This window comes from Heterodontus francisci, chromosome 25, assembly GCF_036365525.1.
Source record: "Heterodontus francisci isolate sHetFra1 chromosome 25, sHetFra1.hap1, whole genome shotgun sequence".
Classification (NCBI taxonomy): domain Eukaryota; kingdom Metazoa; phylum Chordata; class Chondrichthyes; order Heterodontiformes; family Heterodontidae; genus Heterodontus; species Heterodontus francisci.
The window spans coordinates 56885245-56908113 of NC_090395.1; the positions used below are offsets into that span (position 1 = coordinate 56885245).

At 42.6% G+C, this 22869-nt stretch overlaps 1 protein-coding gene across 2 annotated transcripts in view; it reads left to right on the forward strand.

Annotated features, from left to right (window-relative positions):
* Nucleotides 1–22456: 22456 nt before the first annotated feature.
* The window catches only part of LOC137384101 (uncharacterized), a 54863-nt gene continuing 54450 nt past the window's right edge, over nt 22457–22869 (forward strand). For both annotated transcript variants that reach the window (XM_068057707.1, XM_068057708.1), the window contains exon 1: nt 22457–22617. In XM_068057707.1, the coding sequence (XP_067913808.1) occupies nt 22539–22617 (79 nt within the window). In that variant the 5' untranslated portion in view covers nt 22457–22538. The remainder of the gene's footprint in view (nt 22618–22869) is intronic.

A 22869-nucleotide genomic window follows, 5' to 3' on the forward strand; every position in this document is an offset into this window, starting at 1 on the left:
CAACTACAGTGAGTTAATTCCACTTTGCATAAGGTGAACCCCTTAAGTAAATTGATGTTGCACGCCTATGAGTTAAACAGATTATCCAGTAAATGAATTGTTAACTCTTCTGCTGTATTCATGCTTACTGTAGTTTATAGTATTGACCATCAGCAGCCACCCATTGTTTGGATCAATGTTCCTCGATTTATTTTGTAACAATCGGTGTGCTGCTCATGATCAATCTTGCTGGTTATGTTACTGCTCGGTCATGTAGAAATTGTTTTCCTGCCCAAAGCTTTTATTTTATCTACTCACCTGTAGATCTATTCTTTCAACCCCACATTTCTCAAATCTGCACATTTTGAGCAACTTTTTTACAACATCCTTATGGGTTCAATCTATTGCAAATGCCGCTTTGATCCATCCTACAAAAACAATGATTAGTTTCCTGGAATTCAGCTAGTAATATATATCTGCACTGCAAAATGGAGATTGGTTGTACATCAATCGTTAAGGATTAATCACAGCATTATGTGTTAGTTGAATAGAGATATTTATTCACCTGAAGGTTATATTTTCTTCTTTGTCTAAAGGAAGGTTAATTGTGCCTTGTTAGCTGTTACTTATGATTCACTACAGAAATGGCAGATGTAAATGGATTTTGCATAATTTAGTACAGTGATTTTATTAGCGGGGCAACAGAAAAAAAATAGCCAATCACTGTGCACCTGTAATAATCCTTTAGCATTTCTCAACTTGTAACAAGCCACCTATGTAGCTGAAAGCTTGTGCATAAACTTGTGGAACGCACCATGTTGGTGCAAAATAGTTGAGCACGTATTAGCCATGAGACCTTGGGAATGTGTCTTGTTTTCTGCTACCGTTGTCAGACTTTTTCTAAACAAAAGATTTAAAAAATTATTCTGAGAGGTTCCCATATTTTCCCAGTGATGTCCTGTTTACCAATCAGGTTCATAATCTCCGACCTTCCCTTGACTGTTTCTTTATAACAGCATGCCATAAACCTCCATAATATGAATAATATAGGTAGATCAACATTCACGCCTAAAACTAGAAATCTAGGTCACTGTTCGGAGTTGAAAATAGAGTCATTTTACATGTGAGTCATTGTGAATAATACAACAGCTCAAGCTGGAGTGTGGACTTGCCTGCACCTGGCCTAATTCCCATTTTCCTCTATGGTTTGGACTTTCCAGTACTATTTGCCTCTCAATTTCACCTTTCCAGCTCATGGTTTCCTATTCATCATTCTTTAGACCTTGATCTCCCATTCACTTCTCTCTAGTCCGTTGGTCTTTCTCTGGCTCCCAGACTGTGTGCAGAAAACATATGGTGCATTCAAATCAAATTTTGTCTCTCAGAGAAGCCATGGTGACTGATAGCCTGTGTTGTATTCTTTTTCCACTGGAAGGTAGGTGTAGGGTTCATCTTATGCACTGTTCACCTCATATCTGAGTATATATAGTAAGTAATAATATATAGACAAAGTAATGAGCAATATAATGGCTAAGAGATTTTTATTGTGACAAAGTCATGAGGAGTGAGCAGCAAAAGGTCAAGATAATGAGGTCAAAATAAAATATTAAAAGGGAAGATATAATGTTAATGGAGCGATAGACCCGAATACTAACTATGAGACAGGGAGGGTGCAGAAAGGGAGAATGGTAGAAAGAGGTCCAAAGGCTGCGAAACCCGGAAGTACAGGTTTCCCATAGATCCTGCTGGATTTAATGGCAGGGCTTCTTTTCAACTTTTTGACTCCATTTCCTGGTCAGTAGCCAACCAGATTGAGAGACAAGCTGTCAAGCAGGAAGGCTTGCAGACAGGAGTGGTAATCAGTGGGATGTGGGGCAGGACATCATAGAATATCACAGAAGAGATCTGGGGGACACCGTGGAGAGTTGCAGAAGATATTGGTGGACATCATGGAGGGTTGCAGAAGAGGTCAGGTGACCTCTTAGAAAATGGCAGAAGAGATTGGTGGGTGGGGAACATCGTGGTAGATATCTAGTTTAAACAGTAGAAATTTCCAGACAGCCTATTCCAAATCTGATATATCTGTACAGAAACGGTGGCAACCCTGGCACCAGAGTACTGTTAGGAACAATAGTGGTAGGATCCAGGTTTGAGGCCATGATTTCCCCACATTGTGATTGCAAACATAGCTGTTCCAGGCCACAGATCGTGGAGACAAATGCCAAGCAGAGACCACGCTAGCTAGAAAAAAAATGAACAAAAGGACCATGACTACAGTAATGCTGGGAGCTATTCCATTCAATTAAATCCTGTGAGAGTTGTCATCAAGTCTTCCACTTCAACTTGTACTGGAACACCCCATTTCCTGCTGTGTATGTCAATAATTATTTACATTTCTAAGTTTCGCTTATGTACTGGAATCAATGGCCAGAATTTTACATGAATCAAGGAAGTCCCGCCACTGGGACCGAAAGCAGTCCCGAGCCAGTGCGGGTGGACCATGGGAGCAGGGGGATGATTTTACCAGCAGCAACCAATTAAGAGGCTGCCACCAGGACCACCATCCAATAAAAGTCAGCGACCTGCCTCAGCAGCATCAGCAGCGCCACCAATACAGGTAACCAATGCTGAGACTGCAAGGAAAAGGAGAGGGCACCTCCATGTTGAGGCACTCTCGAAGGGTGAGTGAGGATTTCCAGTGGGAAAATGTCGGACTTCCCTCCCAATACCTTCTGCTGCCATTTTATGAGCCCTGCTGCCTCCCAGGCCATCTCCAGAGGGCTGGTAAAATTGAGTACAATCTCAGAACATGGGTGGGTTGGCAGTACTGACTACAGAAGACGTTGTAGTGTTGGAAAGGGAGAATGTCCTTAAGTGGGCAAAGACAGAATCCATTTAGTTAGAAGAAAAAAAGGTATGACATGCTACTGGGAATACACTATAGGCCTCCAAACAATGATAGAAAGATAGAGGGGCAGATCTGCAGGCAAATCACAGAGATGTGAAAGAACTATAGAGTGGTGATATTGGGGGACCATCGAATGGAATATAATGTTAGAGTAAAGGGAAAGGAAGAGGAGAAATTTCTGAAAAGTGTTCAGGGAGAATTTCCTTGACCAGTGTGTTCCTAGTCCAACTAGGGAGGAGGCTTTGCTGGATCCAGTGCTGGGGAATGAGGTAGGCGAGGTAGGCCAAGTTGGCCAAGTATCTGTGGGGGAACACTTGGATAAGAATGATCATTGCTAATCTAAACCTTATGAAAGAATGGAGAAGAGCAAGGAACTATCTAAAGTAGGACTTCTAAATTGGAAGAGGGCTGACTTAAATGGGATGAGAGGGGATCTAGCCAGGGTAAAATGGAACCTAAGATTGACAGGAAAAACTGTAACATAACAATATGTGATCATAAAGGAGGAGATATTTCAGGTACAGGCTAGGTACATTCCAAGAAGGGCAAAAGGAAAAGGAACCAAAGGCTCCTTGAGTGATAAAGGTGATAAAGATTATGATGAAACAAAAACAGAGGGTGTATGATTCATGTCAGGTGAATTCTTCAAGCATGAACCAGGTCAAATACAATAGGTTGAGAGGGGAAATGAAGAGGAAAAAACAACTGCAAAAAGAGAACATGAGAATAGAATGGCAGTTGACATACGAGGAAATTGGCCATTATAAATTGCCCCTAGTATAGGTAGGTGGTAGGGGAATTGAGGGAAGGTGGGGATGTGTTAGGAATATGGGATTAATGTAGAATTAGTATAAATGGGTGGTTGATGGTCGGCACAGACTTGATGGGCCGAAGGGCCTGTTTCAGTGCTGTATCTCTAAATAAATAAATAAATCCAATATTCTTCTACCACCATGTAAATATTAGGCAGGTTGTAAGAGGTGGGACCTATAAGGGACAAAGAGGGTGATATAGGTGATAGGTGCAGGGCAAGGCTAGAATACTAATTAGTACTTTGTATCAGTGTTTATCAAAGAAGGGGATGCTGACAAAATATTGGTAGAAGCAGAAATGGTAGAGGTAGATGGATGGGGTGAAAATTGAAAGGAAGGATGTACTGGAAAGGCTGGCTATGATTAGAGTGGATAAGTCACCTGTCTGGATCCGAGGTTGCTAAAGGAAATGGGAGTGGAGATAGCAGAAGGGCTTGCCATGATCTTCCAATCTTCCTGAGATACAGGGGAGATGCCAGAATTTTGGAGAGTGGCAAGTGCGGCACCCTTATTCAAGAAAGAGTTTAAGGACATTCTTAATAACTATAGGCCGGTCAGTTTAACATTAGTGGTGGTTTAAGGCTGGTTTACAAAACTGAAATTCCTGGAATAGGAGGGTCAGTATCAGCTTGGTTAAAAAAAATTGGCCTAAGGACAGAAAGCAGCAAGTCGTGGTAAATGGTTGTTTTTCAAAACAGAGGATGGTAGACAGTGGTGTCCCCCAAGGTTGAGTGCTAGGACCACTGCTTTTTTTATATAAATAAATGACAGAAATTGGAAGACAGAGTAAAATTTCGAAATTTGTTGATGATACCGAACTTGGAGGTGTGGCAGACAGTGAAGATGATCCCAATTGACTGCAAGAGGACATAGATAGGCTCGCAGAATGGGCAGACAAGTGGCAGATGGAATTTAATACAGAGAAGTGTGAGGTGATGCATTTTGGCAGAAGGGATACGGTGAGGCAATATAGACTAAATGACACATTTCTAAACAGTGTGCAGGAACAGAGGGACCTTGGATTCATGTGCATAGATCTTTGAAGGTGGCTAGGCATATTGAGACAGTAGCTGGCAAAATATATGGGATCTTGAGCTTCATAAATCGAGTTATTGAGTACAAAAGCAGGGAAGTTATGCTGAACCTGTATAAAGCTCTGGTCGACCACATCTAGAGTATTGTGCCCAGTTTCAGTCACCAAACTTTAGAAAAGATGTGAGGATCCTTGAGACACTGCAGAGGAGATTCACCAGAATGGTTCCAGGGATGAGGGATTTTAGCTACAAGGTTAGGTTTGAGAAACTGGGGTTGTTCTCCTTGGGGGCAAAGGAGATTGAGGGGAGATTTGATAGAGGTGTACACAATTATGATTGGTTTAGACAAGGTCAACAAAGAAAAGCTGTTCCCATTAGCTGATGGCACAAGGACTAGGGAACACAGAAGGTTTCAGGCAAGAGATGCAAGTTTTTAAAAATTTATTCATGGGATGTGGGCATCACTGGCCGGGCCAGCATTTATTGCCCATCCCTAATTGCCCTTGAGAAGGTGGTGGTGAGCTGCCTTCTTGAACCACTGCAGTCCATGTGGGGTAGGTACACCCACAGTGCTTTTTTAATTGACTTCGTAGCGGTTAGATACAACTGAGTGGCTTGCTAGGCCATTTCAGAGGGCATGTAAGAGTCAACCACATTGCTGTGGGTCTGGAGTCATATGTCGGCCAGCACATTTCCTTCCCTAAAGGACATTAGTGAACTAGATGGGTTTTTACAACAATCGACAATGGTTTCATGGCCATCATTAGACGAGCTTTTTAATTCCAGATTTATTAATTGAATTCAAATTCCACCTTCTGCTGTGGTGGGATTTGAACCCAGTTCCCAGAGCAATACTCTGGGTCTCTGGGTTACTAGTCCAGTGACAATACCACTACACCACCGCTTCCCCTAAGTGGGATGTAAGGAAGATTTTTTTTTACACAGCAAGTGGTAATGACTTGGAACTCACTGCCTATGAAGGTGGTGGAAGCAGAGGAGATGAATGATTTCAAAAGGAAATTGGATGGGCACAAGAGGGAAATGAACTTGCAAGGATACAGGGATAGAAATAAGAGTGGGGAATGTTGACTGATTAGATTGCTGTGGAGAGAGATAACATGCATTTGATGGGCTGAATGGCCTCCTTCTGTGCTGTAATGATTCTATGAAATGTCTTTGCTGGTAAAATGTAGCTCACAAAAGCAGCAGCACTGAAATCAAATCCTGTTTTGAATCTAATTTATTCAGGTGTTAAATCTCCATTTAATTGTAAGTGTAAGAGCAGCTCTCATCACACCAGGTTCCAGTCCTTTATGGCAAAGGGTTGTTCATTCTGACACAACCGGGAGGCGCTGTCATTATTACCCTTTTGATCGGGTAGTGAAAGAAAAGTTTATTCTTTGCTTGTTTCAATTGATTTTTCTGAAAGAATTACCGTCATTTAAGCAACTGATGACAATTAAATAATATGTTTCATTTACACAATGAGTTACGATGACATTACCAGGGGAACGAAAGAGTGGCACCTGCATTAACATGCACAGTTAAAGCTGAAACACTTGCAAGTCACTGACTGCATTTTTACCAGTGTTTAGTCACCTGTCACACTGTCAGCTCAGTAATGAGAAAGGCAGAAATAAATGACGAGTGTGGAGGAAAATATTTTAGTGTGAAGTACTCCCCCAAATAGCTTTCCTATCTGCTAGAAAGAAAGAAAGACTTGTATTTATATACTGCCTTTCACAAAAACAGGACATCCCAAAGTGCTTCTGAAGTGCAGTCACTGTTGTAAAGTTGGATATGTGTTAGCCAATTCGTGCAGAGCAAATTCCCCACAAACAGCAATGTGATAATGAGCAGATAATGTGTTTTTGTGATGTTGATTGAGGGATAAATATTGGCCAGGACACCGGGGTAACTCCACTGCCCTTCTTCAAAATAGTTCTGAGGGATCTTTTATGTCCACTTAAGGGGGAAGATGAGCCCTTGGTTTAATATCTCATCCAAAACACAAAACCTCTAACAGCGCAGCAATGGAATGTCAGCTTTGATCTTTGTTCTGAAATGTGACTTGAACCCACGGCCTGCTGACTTAAAGGTGAAAGCCAAACCAACTGAGCCACAATGGAAATTATGACCAGGAAATGTATTGATGTTGTGCCTGTTTTATTGGCGTAAAATGGGTGCTTAAAAGACTTTCACATTCACATGACGCATTGGAAGCACGCCCACCGCCACATTGTAAAGGCTCCAATGTAGCTTTTAAGTCATTTGCATATGCAAATAGAGGACACTTGCCTATTGAGGCCTCAATTTCAAACTTGGGCTCCCCTGCAATAAGCAGTGGAACCAGCAGTCCCGAAGATCGTTGCCAGCCCCCTCCTTCTTTCCCACTCAATTGGCCCTCATCTTCCCGATTGCCCCCTTCCTCTAAATTGCCTCTGCCCATCCTGACCACCGCTTCCCCCCTAGCGGAGAGGCACTGCAATCTCATCCTTGTGAATATGGCGAGCTTCCTCTGATTGCGTCTGCTGTTAAGTGGCAATATGCCAATTTCCGGTGAGCCTCAGACTTGTGACTTCTGGCATGTGACACTAACGTGTCACCCATTTCAGGTCCCAAAATAAGCCAAAATTAATTTCCACACCCATTACTTTTCGCCACCATTTAGATCAGAGTCAGTCACTAGCTGACCATCAGGTTACATATCATCATATTGGCTGAGTGTCTCACATGCAACTTTTCGACTAGTAGGCTGACAGTCAGAGAAGGAAAGTACAGATTTAACCTGATTGACATTGTTTTTTCAAAGAAAGACTATGCAGTATTTCTCATTACATGCAACTCTCCCACACATAGTAACATGTCCCTTCAGTGTAAGAGGTGATCTCATTGAAACTTACAAAATTCTTACAGGGCGTGACAGGGTGGATGTAGATCGGATGTTTCCCCTGCCTGTTGAGTTTAGAACCAGGGGACATAGTGTCAGAATACGGGGTAGGCCATTTAAGATTGAGACGAGGAGGAATTTCTCCACAGAGGGTGGTGAATCTTTGGAATTCTCTACCCCAGGGGGCTGTGGAAGTGCAATCATTGAGCATGTTCAAGACAGAAATTGATGGAGATTTGGATACTACTAATGACATCAAAGGATATAGGATATGGAGATAGTGTGGGAAAGTGACATTGAGGTAGATGATCAGCCATGATCCAATTGAAAGACAGAGCAGACTCGATGGGCTGAATGGCCTACTCCTGTTCCTATGTAAATGATCATTTGCATAACTGAATCAGAAATAGAATGCAAATTTCAACATGGGTCATATTTTCTGCTTTTATAGTACTATTGCTTTTAATGTTGAAAGAAAAAGAAAGACTTGCAATTATATAGTGTCTTTCACGATTTCAGGCTACCCCAAAGTGATTTACAGTCAATGAAACACTTTTGAAGTGTAGTCACTGTTGCAATATATGAAATGTGACAGCCAATTTGCACACAGCAAGCTCCTACAAACAGCAATGCGTTCTTTTTAATGACATTAATTGAGGGATGAATATTGGTAAGGACACCAGGGGGAAGTCCCCTGCTCATTTTCGAATATTGCCAAGGGTCACCAATGACAATTTTAATGTTGCACTCATCACCAAATGTTTCATCTCCACTCCAGTATTATCTGATCTGGAAACAGGTCAGAAATAGCCCATCCCATGTGCTGGTCTTCCTTCTCCATAGTTCTGCCTAGTTCTGAGGCTGGACTGAGGAGAAACGTAACTCCTAGTGTGCTAAAGGGTTGTTGCAAATCGCACTGCAATTGGGAAGTGAATTGGGCCCCAGTTACACATTTCAAGAGCAGACTGGGCCAGCAAGTGCTGCAGTAAACATCTGTGGAAATAATAGTGGCAACCTTTCCTTAGAGGAAATGGACATCCTCATTAATAAAATCTGAAGCAAGTGAGGAAGAGTCTGTTTAGGAAAAACCAGAAAAACATACTTCTATAGTCAATATGCTTTTCCAGGGTGGAACATACAGGAACTTCATTCTTCCTCTTCAGGAATTTAAATTAATGGTTCCTATGATCGACTTTGACCTTAATTTCATTCTCTTGAATCTTAATTTTTACCACGTGTTTTGTAATAGCCACAATATCACTGGCATGGTTTAGTGTGAACAAGAAGGATGATTGTCATCAGAAATAAAAGACATAGGCCTCAAAATTGGGCTCCATAGTGCCTGTTGTTTCAGTCCTACAGATGCTGTTTTGGTACCAAAATGGCATCCACACTGTTGCATGTACACTTCAGCTGCAACCAGTGCCAACCACCATCTTAGTGAGCCATTAGTGACGGCTTTAGAAATGTGCGCTGAAAGTATGCAGAGTTAGCAGATTGTGACATCAATCAGCATGCAACATTGACTTGATGCCAGCGCTGCCATTTTCCAACTCGCTGCTTCAGCCCTCTCTTACTTCGCACGTGCATTCAGCAATAGGAAGGACCCCACCAGCACTATTTAAAGGGAGCATCAACAACTTTTAGATTAGTTGCTGATTAATTTCTATGAGCTCTGAGTTTATAGAAGTGATTTGTGCTCTGCAGTGTTGGTTAAAGTTGGTGAGGTCGACACAAAATGGTGCTACATGTGGGAAAGGCCTTGATTGTGACTTCTGGTCAGACCACTTGCTACCAGTCATGGTGCTATAGTTGCCATTACCCTTGGGCTGCAGCATCAGATGGAGCAGACGCAGCAAAGAATAGGACAAGCTGCTCACAGATGGAAGAGGGGATGAAGGTCTCTCCGCACCCCTGAATTTCTTCACATTGAGGTCCTTCCAGACTGGAGCAGGCGAAATCTATAACATCTCCTGATTTGCTGTCCACTGCTGCATCCATCTGGGAGGTGAACGACGCTCTTCATGCCAGGAGAGGAAAGTTCATTGTGTTCTGTCTGAACAGAGAGGAGACGGTAAAGCATGCATGTGGCTTTGCCAGCATAGCAGGTTTCCTATGGTGCAGGGTGCCATCAATTGCACACATGTGGCTTTGTGGGCGCTACAGCTAAATTCTGAAAAATACCACAACCGCAAAGGTTACCATACGAACATATGAATTAGGAGCAGGAGTAGGCCACTCAGCTCCTCGAGCCTGCTCCGCCATTCAAGAAGTTCATGGCTGAACTGATAACTCCACATTCCTGCCTATCTTGATAACCTTTCACCCCCTTGCTTATCAAGAATCTATCTACCTCTACCTTAGAAATATTCAAAGACCCTGCTTCCACTGCCTTTAGAGGAACAGAGTTCAAAGACTCACGACCCTCTGAGAGAAAGCATTTTTCCTCATCTCTGTCTTAAATGGGCGATCCCTTATTTTTAAAACAGTGACCCTAGTTCTAGATTTTCCCACAAGAGGAAATGTCCTTTCCACATCCATCCTGTCAAGAGCCCTCAGGATCTTACATGTTTCAATCAAGTCGCCTCTTACTCTTCTAAACTCCAGCGGATACAAACCTAGCCTGTCCAACTTTTCCTCATAAGACAACCTGCCTATTCCAGGTATTAGTCTAGTAAACCTCCTCAGAACTGCTTCCAATGTATTTACACCCTTCCTTAAATAAGGAGACCAATACTGTACACAGTACTCCAGATGTGGTCTCACCAATGCCCTGAAGTATAACCTCCCTACTTTTGTATTCAATTCCCCTCGCAATAAATGATAATATTCTATTAGCTTTCCTAATTACTTGCTGTACCTGCATACTAACCTTTTGCGATTCATGCACTAGGACACCCAGATCCCTCTGCATCTCAGAGCTCTGCAATCTATCACCATTTAGATAACATGCTTCTTTTTTATTCTTCCTGTCAAAATGGAGAATTTCACATTTCCCACATTATACTCCATTTGCCAGATCTTTGCCCACTCACTGAACCTACATCCCTTGTAGCTTCCTTGTGTCCACTTCACAATTCGCTGAATGTACAGTTAGTCAGGGACCAAACTCAGCACGCCATGGTGTGAATGCCTGCTATCCTTCCAACAGTCATGACATTTTCATTCTGTGCCAGTCTGCTCTTCCATCAGTATTTGAGTTATTATGTCAAACCAGAGGGTGGCTGCTGGGTGACAAGGGCTATTCATTTAACAACTGGCTTATGACTCCCTCTGCAACCCACCCATATATGGCCAGCATGCATACAATGACAGCTATCCTGCTCCACAAGTCATCATAGAGCAAACCACTGGGGTGGTGAAGCAACGGTTCTGCTGCCTGGACAATTCTGGATGATCCCTCTAGTACTCGGCAGAGCTTTTGTCCTGATTCATGGTTGTCTGCTGTATCCTCCACTTCCTGGCCATCATGAAGGCACAGATTGTACCAGGGATACGGAAAGCAGCTCAGGAGGAGGAGGAAGGGAGGAGGCAAAAGCACATCCCCTTCTCCTGCTGGGCTGTTCATGATCGGCTCATTCGACTACAGTTCCACTGAAAACAACCCAAAATGCCCATTCTACAACAGTCGCACACCCTTCCATTCCTCCGTCACTGACCATCACAGTGTTCTTTGGCCATATTGCTGGAATTAAAACCACCACAAAACAAACATTCTAAACCAACTTTATCAAATATACCATCCAATATTCCATACAAAAGTTAATTAATCACCCTTGTTCATTTCCTTAGAGCCTTCCTTGTGGGTGCCTGTGCTTGTCTTAGTGCACCTAGACAGTGTCCCATGGCTACAGCATGGTTGCTGGAAGGCTGCTGGCATCCAGTGGGGGAGATTGCAGATGGCCTTGCAGGAAGCCCCTTGAGCAGCTCTTGGCCGAGAAGGCTTGGCTTCAGACCGCACCACCTTAACTTGGGCTGCAGTAGTCTGGGCTGGCTGACTGACAGGCAACAGCAGGGCACTGGCAGAGTGGCAGTGGTGAGAGGATGAATGCTGTCATCCTGAGAAAGGACAGCCAGTTCATGCACCACGAAGCCACTGCCATTCCCCCAGGGCACGGTTCAGCAATCCTAGTTATCTACCACAGTTTGCTGGACTGTTGTGAGAGCCTGAAAGCCCCTTTAAGCACTATGATGGCAGCAGTCTCAGACTGCGTGGCAACAAGCTGAGATTTCACGGCCTCAGTCTGAGCTTTCACTGCAGCACTAAGATGTTGAGTCATTTCTGTTTGTGTTGCAATGCGAGATTAGACATCAGAGAGTGCATAATGATCAGGACCCTGAGTGCTGTCATGGAGTTGGCCACCATTTGCACACTGAAAAGGATGGACTCCAAGCTCTGTGTGAAGCCCTACACCAAGTTGGAGCCACACACTTCCATATTTCTTTACCGTGACATCAAGGTTTCTGGCAGTCCTGCAAATGTGCCAAGCATTTGTGCGTGCTTGGCCTTGAGCCTTTCTCTGTATGCTGCCCCATCGAAATCTTCATCTGAGTCTTCTGCAGCAGAACTCGTGTGCAAACTCACTGCCTTTGGAGCTGGTTCCCACATGATTCTTTCCCCCTGCCCTGGCTGCAGGTCACTGTAACCCAGTGGCTCACCACATGCAGACCCCACCTTTATGCATTCTTCTAAAGTTTGAGCAGTGCCAGTATCTGAGCTGATGACAGCGAGTGTCAGATCAAATGGCAGTGTTTCTTCTTCATCAATGTTATGTTCCTCTTGCACTTCATGCTCCAGCACCAGGTGGCAAAAAGGAGAGAGGAACAAGGGGTAGGGTTGGGGTGAGGGGAGGGTGTAACTTGTAAATCAGAAGAAATAGTGGAATGAGAAGTAAATGGGATGTGAGATGGTGGGTTAGGTGGGGACATACCATCACCCTCTATAGTTTCAGCCGCTCCATTGGCCACTGCATCAGTCATGGCCTCTCCAATATTGCGCAGAACTGCCTCCTCCATGAGGGTAAGGGCTTGTAGCTGTGCTTATCTCCCACCAGTTAGATGCTGCTCCCTCCAGTTAGGGGTCACTTTGTCCTGCAAGAGAGAGGGAAGAGTGTCAATGAGTGTAGTGCAATGTGTTTGGGTGATGTGCCTGTATTGGTTGAATAGCTGGCAGTGTCTGCAACCTGTGAGATGTGGATGTGAGGCTTGCAGCAGTGTGTTATGATCCTGTAGTTTTTTTTTTTAATTTCCAGGAAGAATGCAGTGTGACTTTAAGGCTGGAAAAGGAGCAGTACTGCTTTAAGGCAACAAGCTCCAGAGACTGTGATTCAAAGAGTACATTCTGGTTGTCATAGGATAGAGCCACTCAGGACCAAAAATACGAGATACATTATTGCCGATCGACATTGGAAACTAGTTGAAAAACTGGCTTTTGAGACACAGTTAAGAGAAACAGACAGACAGTTGGACCAGCATATACTGAAGGAAATGAGAGCTCTCTCTCAGTTTATTTAAACCCTATTTGTTATACTCTCAGTATTCTGATGTCAAGCCAGATTAATTTCTTAAAAGAAAATAACCAAATTAATTTAACTACTGAATTGTAATTGTTGAAATTCATTGCTGGAAAAGAAGAGCATTAATTCAACAGCTGAACCAGACTACGGACTGTTCTACTGTTGAAGACGTTTTTTTTCCCCCGTTGGACGGTTGTGAGGAGTTCAAGCAACCTTGGACTATCCCTCATTGGAAGATTTCACTTCGGCAAGAGCATTAATATGCTAGGACTCTAATTTGTTTCTATTTTAAATGTTTATATCTTTGTCGTGTTTAAGAATTTAGTTTTTCTAATTCAACAGTTAATTTGTTGATCTAAAGACACCTGGTTTGGTCAGCTTCATTTGGGGGTTAATAGATGGTACAATTTAGCTGGGTCTTTCTTTAACTTGGAAAGTTTAAAATAATATGTTAGGTGATCTGTGGAGGGACGGGACTGAATCAACAGTGCGTTTCTCCCACCACAATCAGAATTGTATATTTTGATTGGGGTCTTTGACTTGAGCGGTCGATCATAACAAATGTGTGAGGGTGAGGTGCAACTATAATTATGAGGTCTGAGTCATGCCTGATAGAGGCTGTTGGTAGGTGATTAAATTGGGTGGGTTGAATAGAACAATGCGTGAGCCTCGTGGTTCATTTATAAGGATATGGCATGTCAAGATGCATTCACTGACCTTGCCCAATTGTATGGTGTCATTGATCTTTTTTCCAGCACTGCATCTAGGTCCTAAGGGAAGAGGACATCTCTCCCCCTGTCCACCTCCTGCACCAAGGCCTCCATTTCTGCATTGGAGACCCTTGGGGCATGCACTCTGGACTGTTGCACCATTTTCACTCCTCTTTCTGCTCATAAACCCTTCTTTAACCACTTCTAGCACCTGCTCCAGTCAAACTTTAAGAGATGCAGGCTGACTTTAAATGGTGCTAGTCTTGCGTGAATGTGGGCCCCCTGCTGAGGGGCAGAATCACTCAGCAGTGAGCTTAGTGCTGGGCTGCACGCCACTATCATTTGCATGCTGCCTGCACTGCTACGAACAGGCACGGGTTAATCTCATATCGTGATCCTCATGTCTGTTTTCCATCCAAATCAATTTGTTCTTTCATTCATTCTGATGGGGAGACTATTTCAATTAATTAGCAAAGATACTTCAGATCTTGTTTGCTACACCATCAAGTAAGTGAGCCCTGAGCCAGAAAATATTTATTTATAATCATCTCCCTGGATAAAATTGAGAAACTAGGAACAAAAGGGTATAATTTTACACACAGCAGAGAGACCAGGTGAAATAAACAAAGGTGTTTCTGTTACCATTTTTCTAAGAATAGGCCTGTTGGTTGTTTTATTATAAATATTGAGTTTGCTTCCCATGCTAGCCATACCCTTTAGACTTCAATATTGACCAGTAACGTCTCTGTTCTTTTCTTAAATCAAGCCATGGACTTTAGCTGGGACAGAAAAGAACATGCATTTAAGAGAATGCTGAGTGCCAGAATCAGAGTTGCCTTATTTCAATGTAGATCAGTGTTAATACAGTTCCAACTGGTAGTCATGCAACTGGATGTCTAACAAGCAACTATAAGTTATCCATTACTACCACCACATAGCCAAAGGTCTGGCATGGATGTTCAGTTCCAGCAATACAACTTTAATGGCAGGCAATGTCACATCAGATTCCTGGTCATGTTGATGGGAGACCATCAGATATGCGTAGAAGGCAAAACTTCTCCAAATATTCAGTCACCCAAAGGTTAGAATCTTTGAAAACCACTTAAAGTGCCTTACATGAGTTTGTTAAATGAGTAATGTCAGGGGTTAAATCTGGTCCCTGTCTACAAAAGAAGGCATGATCATGAGGTAGTCAGTGCTATAGGCAAGAGAAGTTTCTTTTGTGCTAAAATAGAAAGGAACCAAGGTACATGATTAACAGTTCAGGAAACCTTGAGCGAAACAACTTAAGGAGTATTACATAACAAAACAGTTGTTAATATGTGAACTAACAGCAGATAGAATGATTGCAAGCTTAGTTAACACATTTGAAGAAGCCCGGATTTAAAAGGTAGTTACATAAAATTGTCCTGATTATGAACAAGCACAAGTAATTTTCCTGGAGCTAGACTGTTTTGGTAACATAATATGGGAGAAATTGGACCTTGTTTTGCCATTTTCACAAAACGAGGTGAAAAAGGTCTAATTTCAGGGTCTGTGCCTTGTGACCCAAGGGCAGCTGAAATACATACATTCAAGCATCTGCTCAAATTTCCTGTTCCTTCTGCATCCTAAGCAAATATCCTTAATGGGACTGCTGAAAGCTGCCATGAGAAAGGTAGTTTTTTAAAAAATACAGCTTAATGTGGAGCCAAAAGGAGCAGGAAGTGCCACAGCACTGCTAGAGTACGTTGCTGGATCATGCTCATCCCCTCCTGTAAATTCTCTATCCCGCCCACACCCACCCCCCCCCCACCAACTCCCCCCACCCCCACTACCCCGACAACAGAATCTAACTGAGGGTTTCTGCCAATGTCAGAGTTGGCCCAAGCTGATCCAGAGGAAGCCAGTGTGCTTCTTCAGGATGCCTGAGAAGGTGCCTGTAGTTCACTGGTTTTAGATAAGGCTTATGCCCAAAGCCTTGGGCCAACCTCATTCTGGAGGGTGGTCTGAGCACAGTAACCATTTTGGGCCCAAAAATGGGCCATACAATTTTCTCCCCCGATGTTACAAAAATGTTTTCTGAGATTATAGAGAATTATCAGCTGAAATTGTGGGAAGAAGCACATGCAAAGGACTTGTACAAATTGAAAGACGCTTTCAGTTCTGAATTGATAACACAGAATAGGCAAGCGCTGCTGTGAATTGTTTAAAACAAAATCGCAAATAACTTGTGTTACCATCAGGTGAGGAGCGGTTGAAGGGTTCCCTACTTGTCCCTCCCCTTGTTTGACCGCAACGGGGTTTATTTCTTTTCTTAAAGTGGATATACTTGCCAATTTAGTGACTGTTTAACTATTTATGTGCTATGATCATAAAAAACTAATAGGACAGGTTTTCTTGAGTTTAACAAAGAAAGAGTTTAGTTTATTGTACTTAAACTGATCTAAGTAAAAATAATAAAATATGTTCCAACTTTCAACTCACACACATTCAGAGTTCTCACACACACAAAAATAAGTTACAGAGAGCGGAAGGATGAATTTGTCGAATTAGAGTCTGGAGCAATAAAAAGGGGTATACAGTCTGTGGAGTTTGGTGACTGTTGTCTTCCAGCTGAACCCGGTGGTCCTGAGGCTTCTGGCTTGCTGATGTGGCCAGCTGATTCGGGGGTTTCCTGGAGACAGCAATGCAGTTGGTTTCCTTCATGGGGTCTCTGTCCACAGCAGTCATAGGCCTAGGTGGTTACGGCCAGCAGGCAGGGTTTGAAACTTGCAAGGTGGACTGGGGATAGAGAGGGAGAGGGACCTCGCTTGGCTCTTTTCTGGTCAGTGTCTAGTTGCTTGTCTGGTCTGCAGAGAAAAAAAGCTGTCACATGACCATCACCCAGTGTGTATTTCCTCTTACAACTTAATCAGTTCATGTTGAGGAATTCCCTTCTCTCAACCAGGGTCCCATTGTTCAAGTGATTAGGTTTGAGTGGTCCATGTCCACCAGTTTAATGCCCCAAGTAATTGCTTTAATGGGTCAGGAGAGGTAGGTCACTCAAAATTCCCAGGCCATTATCCTTGCTGGGGACTGAGCAGACACTCGATGCATTAGAATGTAGGATAGTGATGCAAATTGCGGTGGCCATTTTAGCTGCTAGCAGTCACCTTTTGCCTGCTCCTTTTTTCCATTTTTTAAAATTGAATTCAGTTTTCCAGCTGGTGGAGTAAAAAAATCATTGTCCTCATAGCACACTTTTGTGACACTTGCAAAACATTTCAAATGCATTTCATACCATCACCCATATTAACATTACTAAAGGAGTAGACAGATTTTGCTAATCGTTAGTTCAGCGGATGTTCTTCCATCAATATTCAAATTCAGAAAGTTATATTTCTAATGGTGTATTTATATTTGTTGTGATTTTTATGCTCATGAAAATGTAATTAGAAGTGGATAGCATAGTCAATTTTATTGAAAGCTCAAAAAAGAGCACAGAAGAATAATGCACCATAGTTACAGAGAATAGCATTGCCCCTATTCAACCCCAAGACTAAGCATTAACCCATTCCTCTGAAGAATTCAAACCCAAAGTGAAAAGACAAGTTCAAACCCATTGTGCCATACCTAATCACAAAATAATGTAACAAAATGTCAGTACATTATAGGTAAGGTAGCATAGTGATAATGTTACAGGCCAATAATCCAGAGGCCTGGACTAATAATTTGGAAATATGAGTTCAAGTCCCACCACAACAGTTTGTGAATTTGAATTCAGTTAATTAAATAAATCTGGAATGGTGATCATGAGTTATCGGATTGCTGTAAAAACACAGCTGCTTCACTAATATTTTTTAGGGAAGGAAACCTGTCGTCCTTACCTAGTCTGGATATGTGACTCCAGACCCACAGCAAAGTGGTTGACTCTTAACTGCCCTCTGAAATGGCCTTTCAAGCCACTCAAACCACTACAAAATGTACAATAAGAATAAAACTGGACGGACTGCCTGGCATTGACCTAGGCATCGGATTCAGCCACGATAAAGGCACACTTTGCCCAATCAACCCTGCAAAATCCTCCTGAGTAACATCTGAGGACATGTGCCAGATTTGACGGAGCTGTCCCATTGACTAGCCTAGTCATATTTACAGAATCATAGCAATCAGCCAAGATCCCAGACATCACCATCCTACCGACAGGACAGGTCCAACTGAGGTAGTATACCATTGATTTTTGAGTACTGTAATATTGTAGAAATCTGCACCAGTGGTATGCAGTCAGGAGGAAGTGGCCCCAGTGTCCTCAACATTGAATCTAGACCCCATAAAGTCTCATGGTATCAGGTCAAAGATGGGCAAGGAAACCTCCCCTAGACATTCAATGGCATTACCATCAGCAAATTTCTAACATTAAGATCCTGGGGACACCATTGGCCAGAAATGTAATGACCAGCTACATAAATAAAGCAGCTACAAGAGCAGGTCAGAGGCTGGGAATTCTGCAGTGAGCAACTCTCCACTTGTCTGGACGAGTGCAGCTCCAACAACATGCAAGATGTTTGACACCATTCAGGACAAAGCAGCCTGCTTGATTGGCACCCCAGTCACAACCTTAAACATTCAGTCCCTCTACCACTGTGCACAGCACCTCCGAAACTCATGACCTCTACTACCTAGAAAATCAAGGGCAGCAGGCGCAGGGAACAACACCACCTGCAAGCTCCCCACCAAGTCACACACCATCCTGGCTTGGAAATACATCACTGTTCCTTCATCATTGATGGATCAAAATCCCGGAACTCCCGACTTAATAGCACTGTAGAGTACTTTCACCACTCGCTCTGCAGCAGTTCAAAGAAAGCAGCTCACCACTCCCTTCTCAAGGGCAATTAGGATGGGCAATAAATGCTGGCCTTGCCAGTGATGCCCACATTCCATGAATTAATATTTTTTAATGAAGTACATGAAATCCTTTTTTACTGCGTCAACAATAGTTTTTTTTTCCATTTTCCACACCAACTATCTTGGTGTTATCTCTGAGTGGGATGGCCAATCTGTGTGGAACTAAGGACAATATGTGCTCTTGGTCCACACCCACTAAGAAAGCAGGTTAAGACTGACTGGATTCACTTCCCTTTGGATGCTTACAGTCAGCTAAGAGACGCTGCTTAAATCAACTCAGACTGAATGGAATTCAAATTCATTCTCCCAGGTGCACATTTATTGTGCCACTCCCAATAGCAAAACTAGCTACAAATTCTCCCCTTACCTGCTGCACTAAAAATTCCTAGGGGCCGGGGAATAAGTGAATGCCATTCCAGTGTCACTTTTAGGTGCATCTCGCAGGATTCCGAGTTCTCTCAGCAATTCCATCAGCTGCACCTTCCATGCGGCCAGTAGTAAGTACGTCTATATGAGTCAGGTGTACATGTTGTACGGGCTGTATTTGAGTCCCATAGTGTTGTATTCAAAAGGAAATCAACCTCAGAGCAATTGACTTCCCATTTGAATCTTGGGCCTACCAATGAAGGAACAGCAGCAATGAAGATGTGGGCCAATGTATCAATGGTTAGAGTGACAGGTCCTCCCCTGCCTACCCATGAAGCAGCAAGTCCCCATTCTGAAAAACTCACCAAGCTCAAGGGGTGCTTTCCCCAGTAGTGCCAGTAATGATGCCACTGGAATGTTTAGGCTGTGATCCACAAAGAGATCATGCCAGATATCGTAGAATCATAGAATGGTTACAGCTCAGAAGGAGGCCATTCAACCCGTCGTGTCCGTGCTGGCTCTCTAAGAGCAACTCATCTAGTCCCACTCCTTGGCCTTTTCTCCATAGTCCTGCAATTTTTTTCTTTTCAGATAATTATCCATGTTTGCTCATGTCGCTGTTGCTTCTTTTGCCAGTCACCTTAAATCGGTATCCTCTGGTTCTCAACCTTTCCACCAATGGGAATAGTTTCTCCCTATATGCTCTGTCCAGACCCCTCATGATTTTGAACACTTTTTTCAAATCTCCTCTTCATCTTCTCTTCTCCAAGGAGAACAGACCCAACTTTCACAACCTATCTACGTAACTGAAGTTCCTCATCCCTGGATTTCTGTGAATCTTTTCCGCATTCTCTTAAGATCCGTCCGAAAGTGTAGTGCCCAGAACTAGACACAGTACTCCAGTTGAGGCCAAACCAGTATTTTATATAAGTTTATCATAGTTTTATCATAATTTCCTTGTTTTTGTACTCTATGCCCCTATTTATAAAGCACAGGATCCCATATGCTTTATTAACAACTTTCTCAACCTGCCCTGCAAGCTTCAATGATCTTATTGAAATGTATAAGATCCTGAGGGAACTTGATAAGGTGGATGCTGAGAGAATATTTCCCTTGTGGGGGAGTTTAGAACTAGGGAACACAGTTTAAAAATTAGGGGTCTCCCATTTAGTACTGAGATAAGGAGAAATCTTTTCCCTGAGAGTCATTAGTCTATGGAATTCTCATCCCCAGAGAGCAGTAGAGGCTGGTTCATTGAATAGTTTCAAGGCTGAGTTAGATTTTTGATCAACAAGGGAGTCAAGGGCTATAGGGGGCAGACAGGAAAATGGAGTTGAGGCTACAGTCAGATCAGCCATGATCTTATTGAATGGCAGAGCAGGCTTGAGTTGCCGAATGGCCTACTGCTGCTCCTAATTCTTGTGTTCTTGTATGATTTGTGCACATATACCCCCGGGTCCCTCTGTTCCTGCATCCCCTTCAGAATTGTATTCTTTAATTTATATTGCCTCTCCTTGTTCTTCCTACCAAAATGAATAACTTCACATTTTTCTGCATTAAATTTCATCTGCCACTTGTCTACTCTTCCACTAACCTGTTTATGTCCTCTTGAAGTTTATCACTATTCTCCTCACAGTTCACAATACTTCCAAGTTTTGTGTCATCCACAAATTTTGCCCTGTACACCCAAGCCCAGGTCATTAATATATATCAAGAAAAGCATGGGTCCCAACACCGACCCCTGAGGTACACCACTATATACATTCCTCCAGTCCAAGAACAAAACAGTTCACAACTACTCTTTGTTTCCTGTCAGCCAATTTTGTATCCATGCTGCTACTCTCCCGTTTGTTCCACGAGCTCTAACTTTGCTGAGATAACTATGTATCATAACTATAGCCTCTCGGATGGATGTGAAAGATCCCATGGCACAATTTGGACAAGACTTCCCCCCCCCCGAGTGTGTTGGTCAAGACTTATCCCTCAACCAATATCACTATTAAAAAAAATGTCTAGTAATTTATATCAGTGCTGTTTGTGGGAGCTTGCTGTGTACAAATTGGCTGCCACGTGTCCTTACCTTAACTTCAGATGACACGACAACCCTTGTTACATTCAGTTCGATTTCATTTGGAAGTATTGTCATTTGACATATTAATTGAACTGTTTCCTCTGCAGTGATATTTGTAATGATAGTTGCTTCATGCATGGATGAAACATTTGGAATTATTTGCCAGTGTTTTACACCTTTGATCTCAGCAGCCAGTAATTTTTCTGTCCATTAGGATGAATGGGGGCAGGGTGGGCATAAATCACAGGGGCGCAAGTGGAAAACCTTGGTCGTTAACTGTCTGGGCAGCTGCTGGACTTCACAGGATCACCATGTATATTAATGAAATACTGGTTTAAATCAGTTCTCAGATGCAATGTTGAAGTTGTGTATTTTGGGTAACAAGCAGGAGTTGGTTATTCTAACTCACTACTGGTGTCAGCCGTGAGTCAGAAAGCTAAGGGTTCAAACCCCACTCTAGCGACTTGAGAACATGATCTAGACTGAAAATCCCAGTGTAATACTGAAGCAGTGCTCCAATTGGAGGTGCTATCTTTTAGATGAAACATTGAACCAAGGCCTCGTCTGCTCTCTCAGGTGGATGTAAAAGATCCCATTGCACTTTTTCCAAGAGGTTCTCCTGATGTCCTAACCAAAATTTATCCCTCAATCAACATCACTAAAACAGATGATCTGGTCATTATCAGATTGCTGTTTGTGGGAGCTTGCTGTGTGCAAATTGGCTGCTGTATTTCTTACATTACAACAGGTGCTACACCTCAAAAGTACTTCATTGGCTGTAAATTGCTTTGAAATGTCCTGAGACTTATGTAAATGTAAGTCTTTTTTTATTTCAGAAGTTCAAAACAGTGCATGCCATGAAGTTGAACTTGGTAGCTACAATCCAAATGCATTAAGGCACTTTTCACATTTGTTCCAAGAGTTCAAGGTTCCAGCTGACTTTGCAGGGTAAGGGTTAACGGGCACACACTTAATTGAAGCACACTGCAATAGTCATATCCCAAAGGAAATGAACCAGCACAGAATCCGGGAGAAAATGTGTTTCATGAAGGGATGTATAACACAGAGAAAGCTTTTATAACCTAATGTTTCTTTGTTTTTCTACTGTTTCCTGATGCTGTTGTAGCTACCCACTTAGTAATTACAAATATTTCCCCCTATTTAGGACACTCTAGATGTGGAGGCTGGCTTTTCAGTATCCCTGTTCCTGAGTGTGTTTGTCATTAAAGGAGGTGGAGAGAATGGGAGGGGGTTGTGAATAACTCAGTATAAAACATCCAGACTCATCGAGACCACTCCAAATCAGACTGTGTGTAATGCTGGGCACTGACTTTACAGAGTAACCAACAAGAAGCCACAATAAGAATTTAGCTTTTAAACATAATGTCTATCATGTGGAGTTTGGTGAACATTTCAAAAGAACAGCAGTTCTCCCTAATGCTGTATGCACTGTGTTTGATTGGTAAGTAAAAGTATGGAAATATTTGCCAGGCAGTTGCTTCTGATGAAATGAAAAAAAATTGCATCAATCTCTAACTGCAACAAGGAATATGATTTTTCTTTAGTATGTTTGGTAAATATTTACTTTCTTCTAAATATAAGTATTTATCCATAAAAGGGGAAAAGGTGAATGCTAGATTTTTCAAATGCAATCAGAGTTAGTCTAATGAGAAAGTCTATTGAACATCATTTTTAATCTTGTTAAAATGTATAC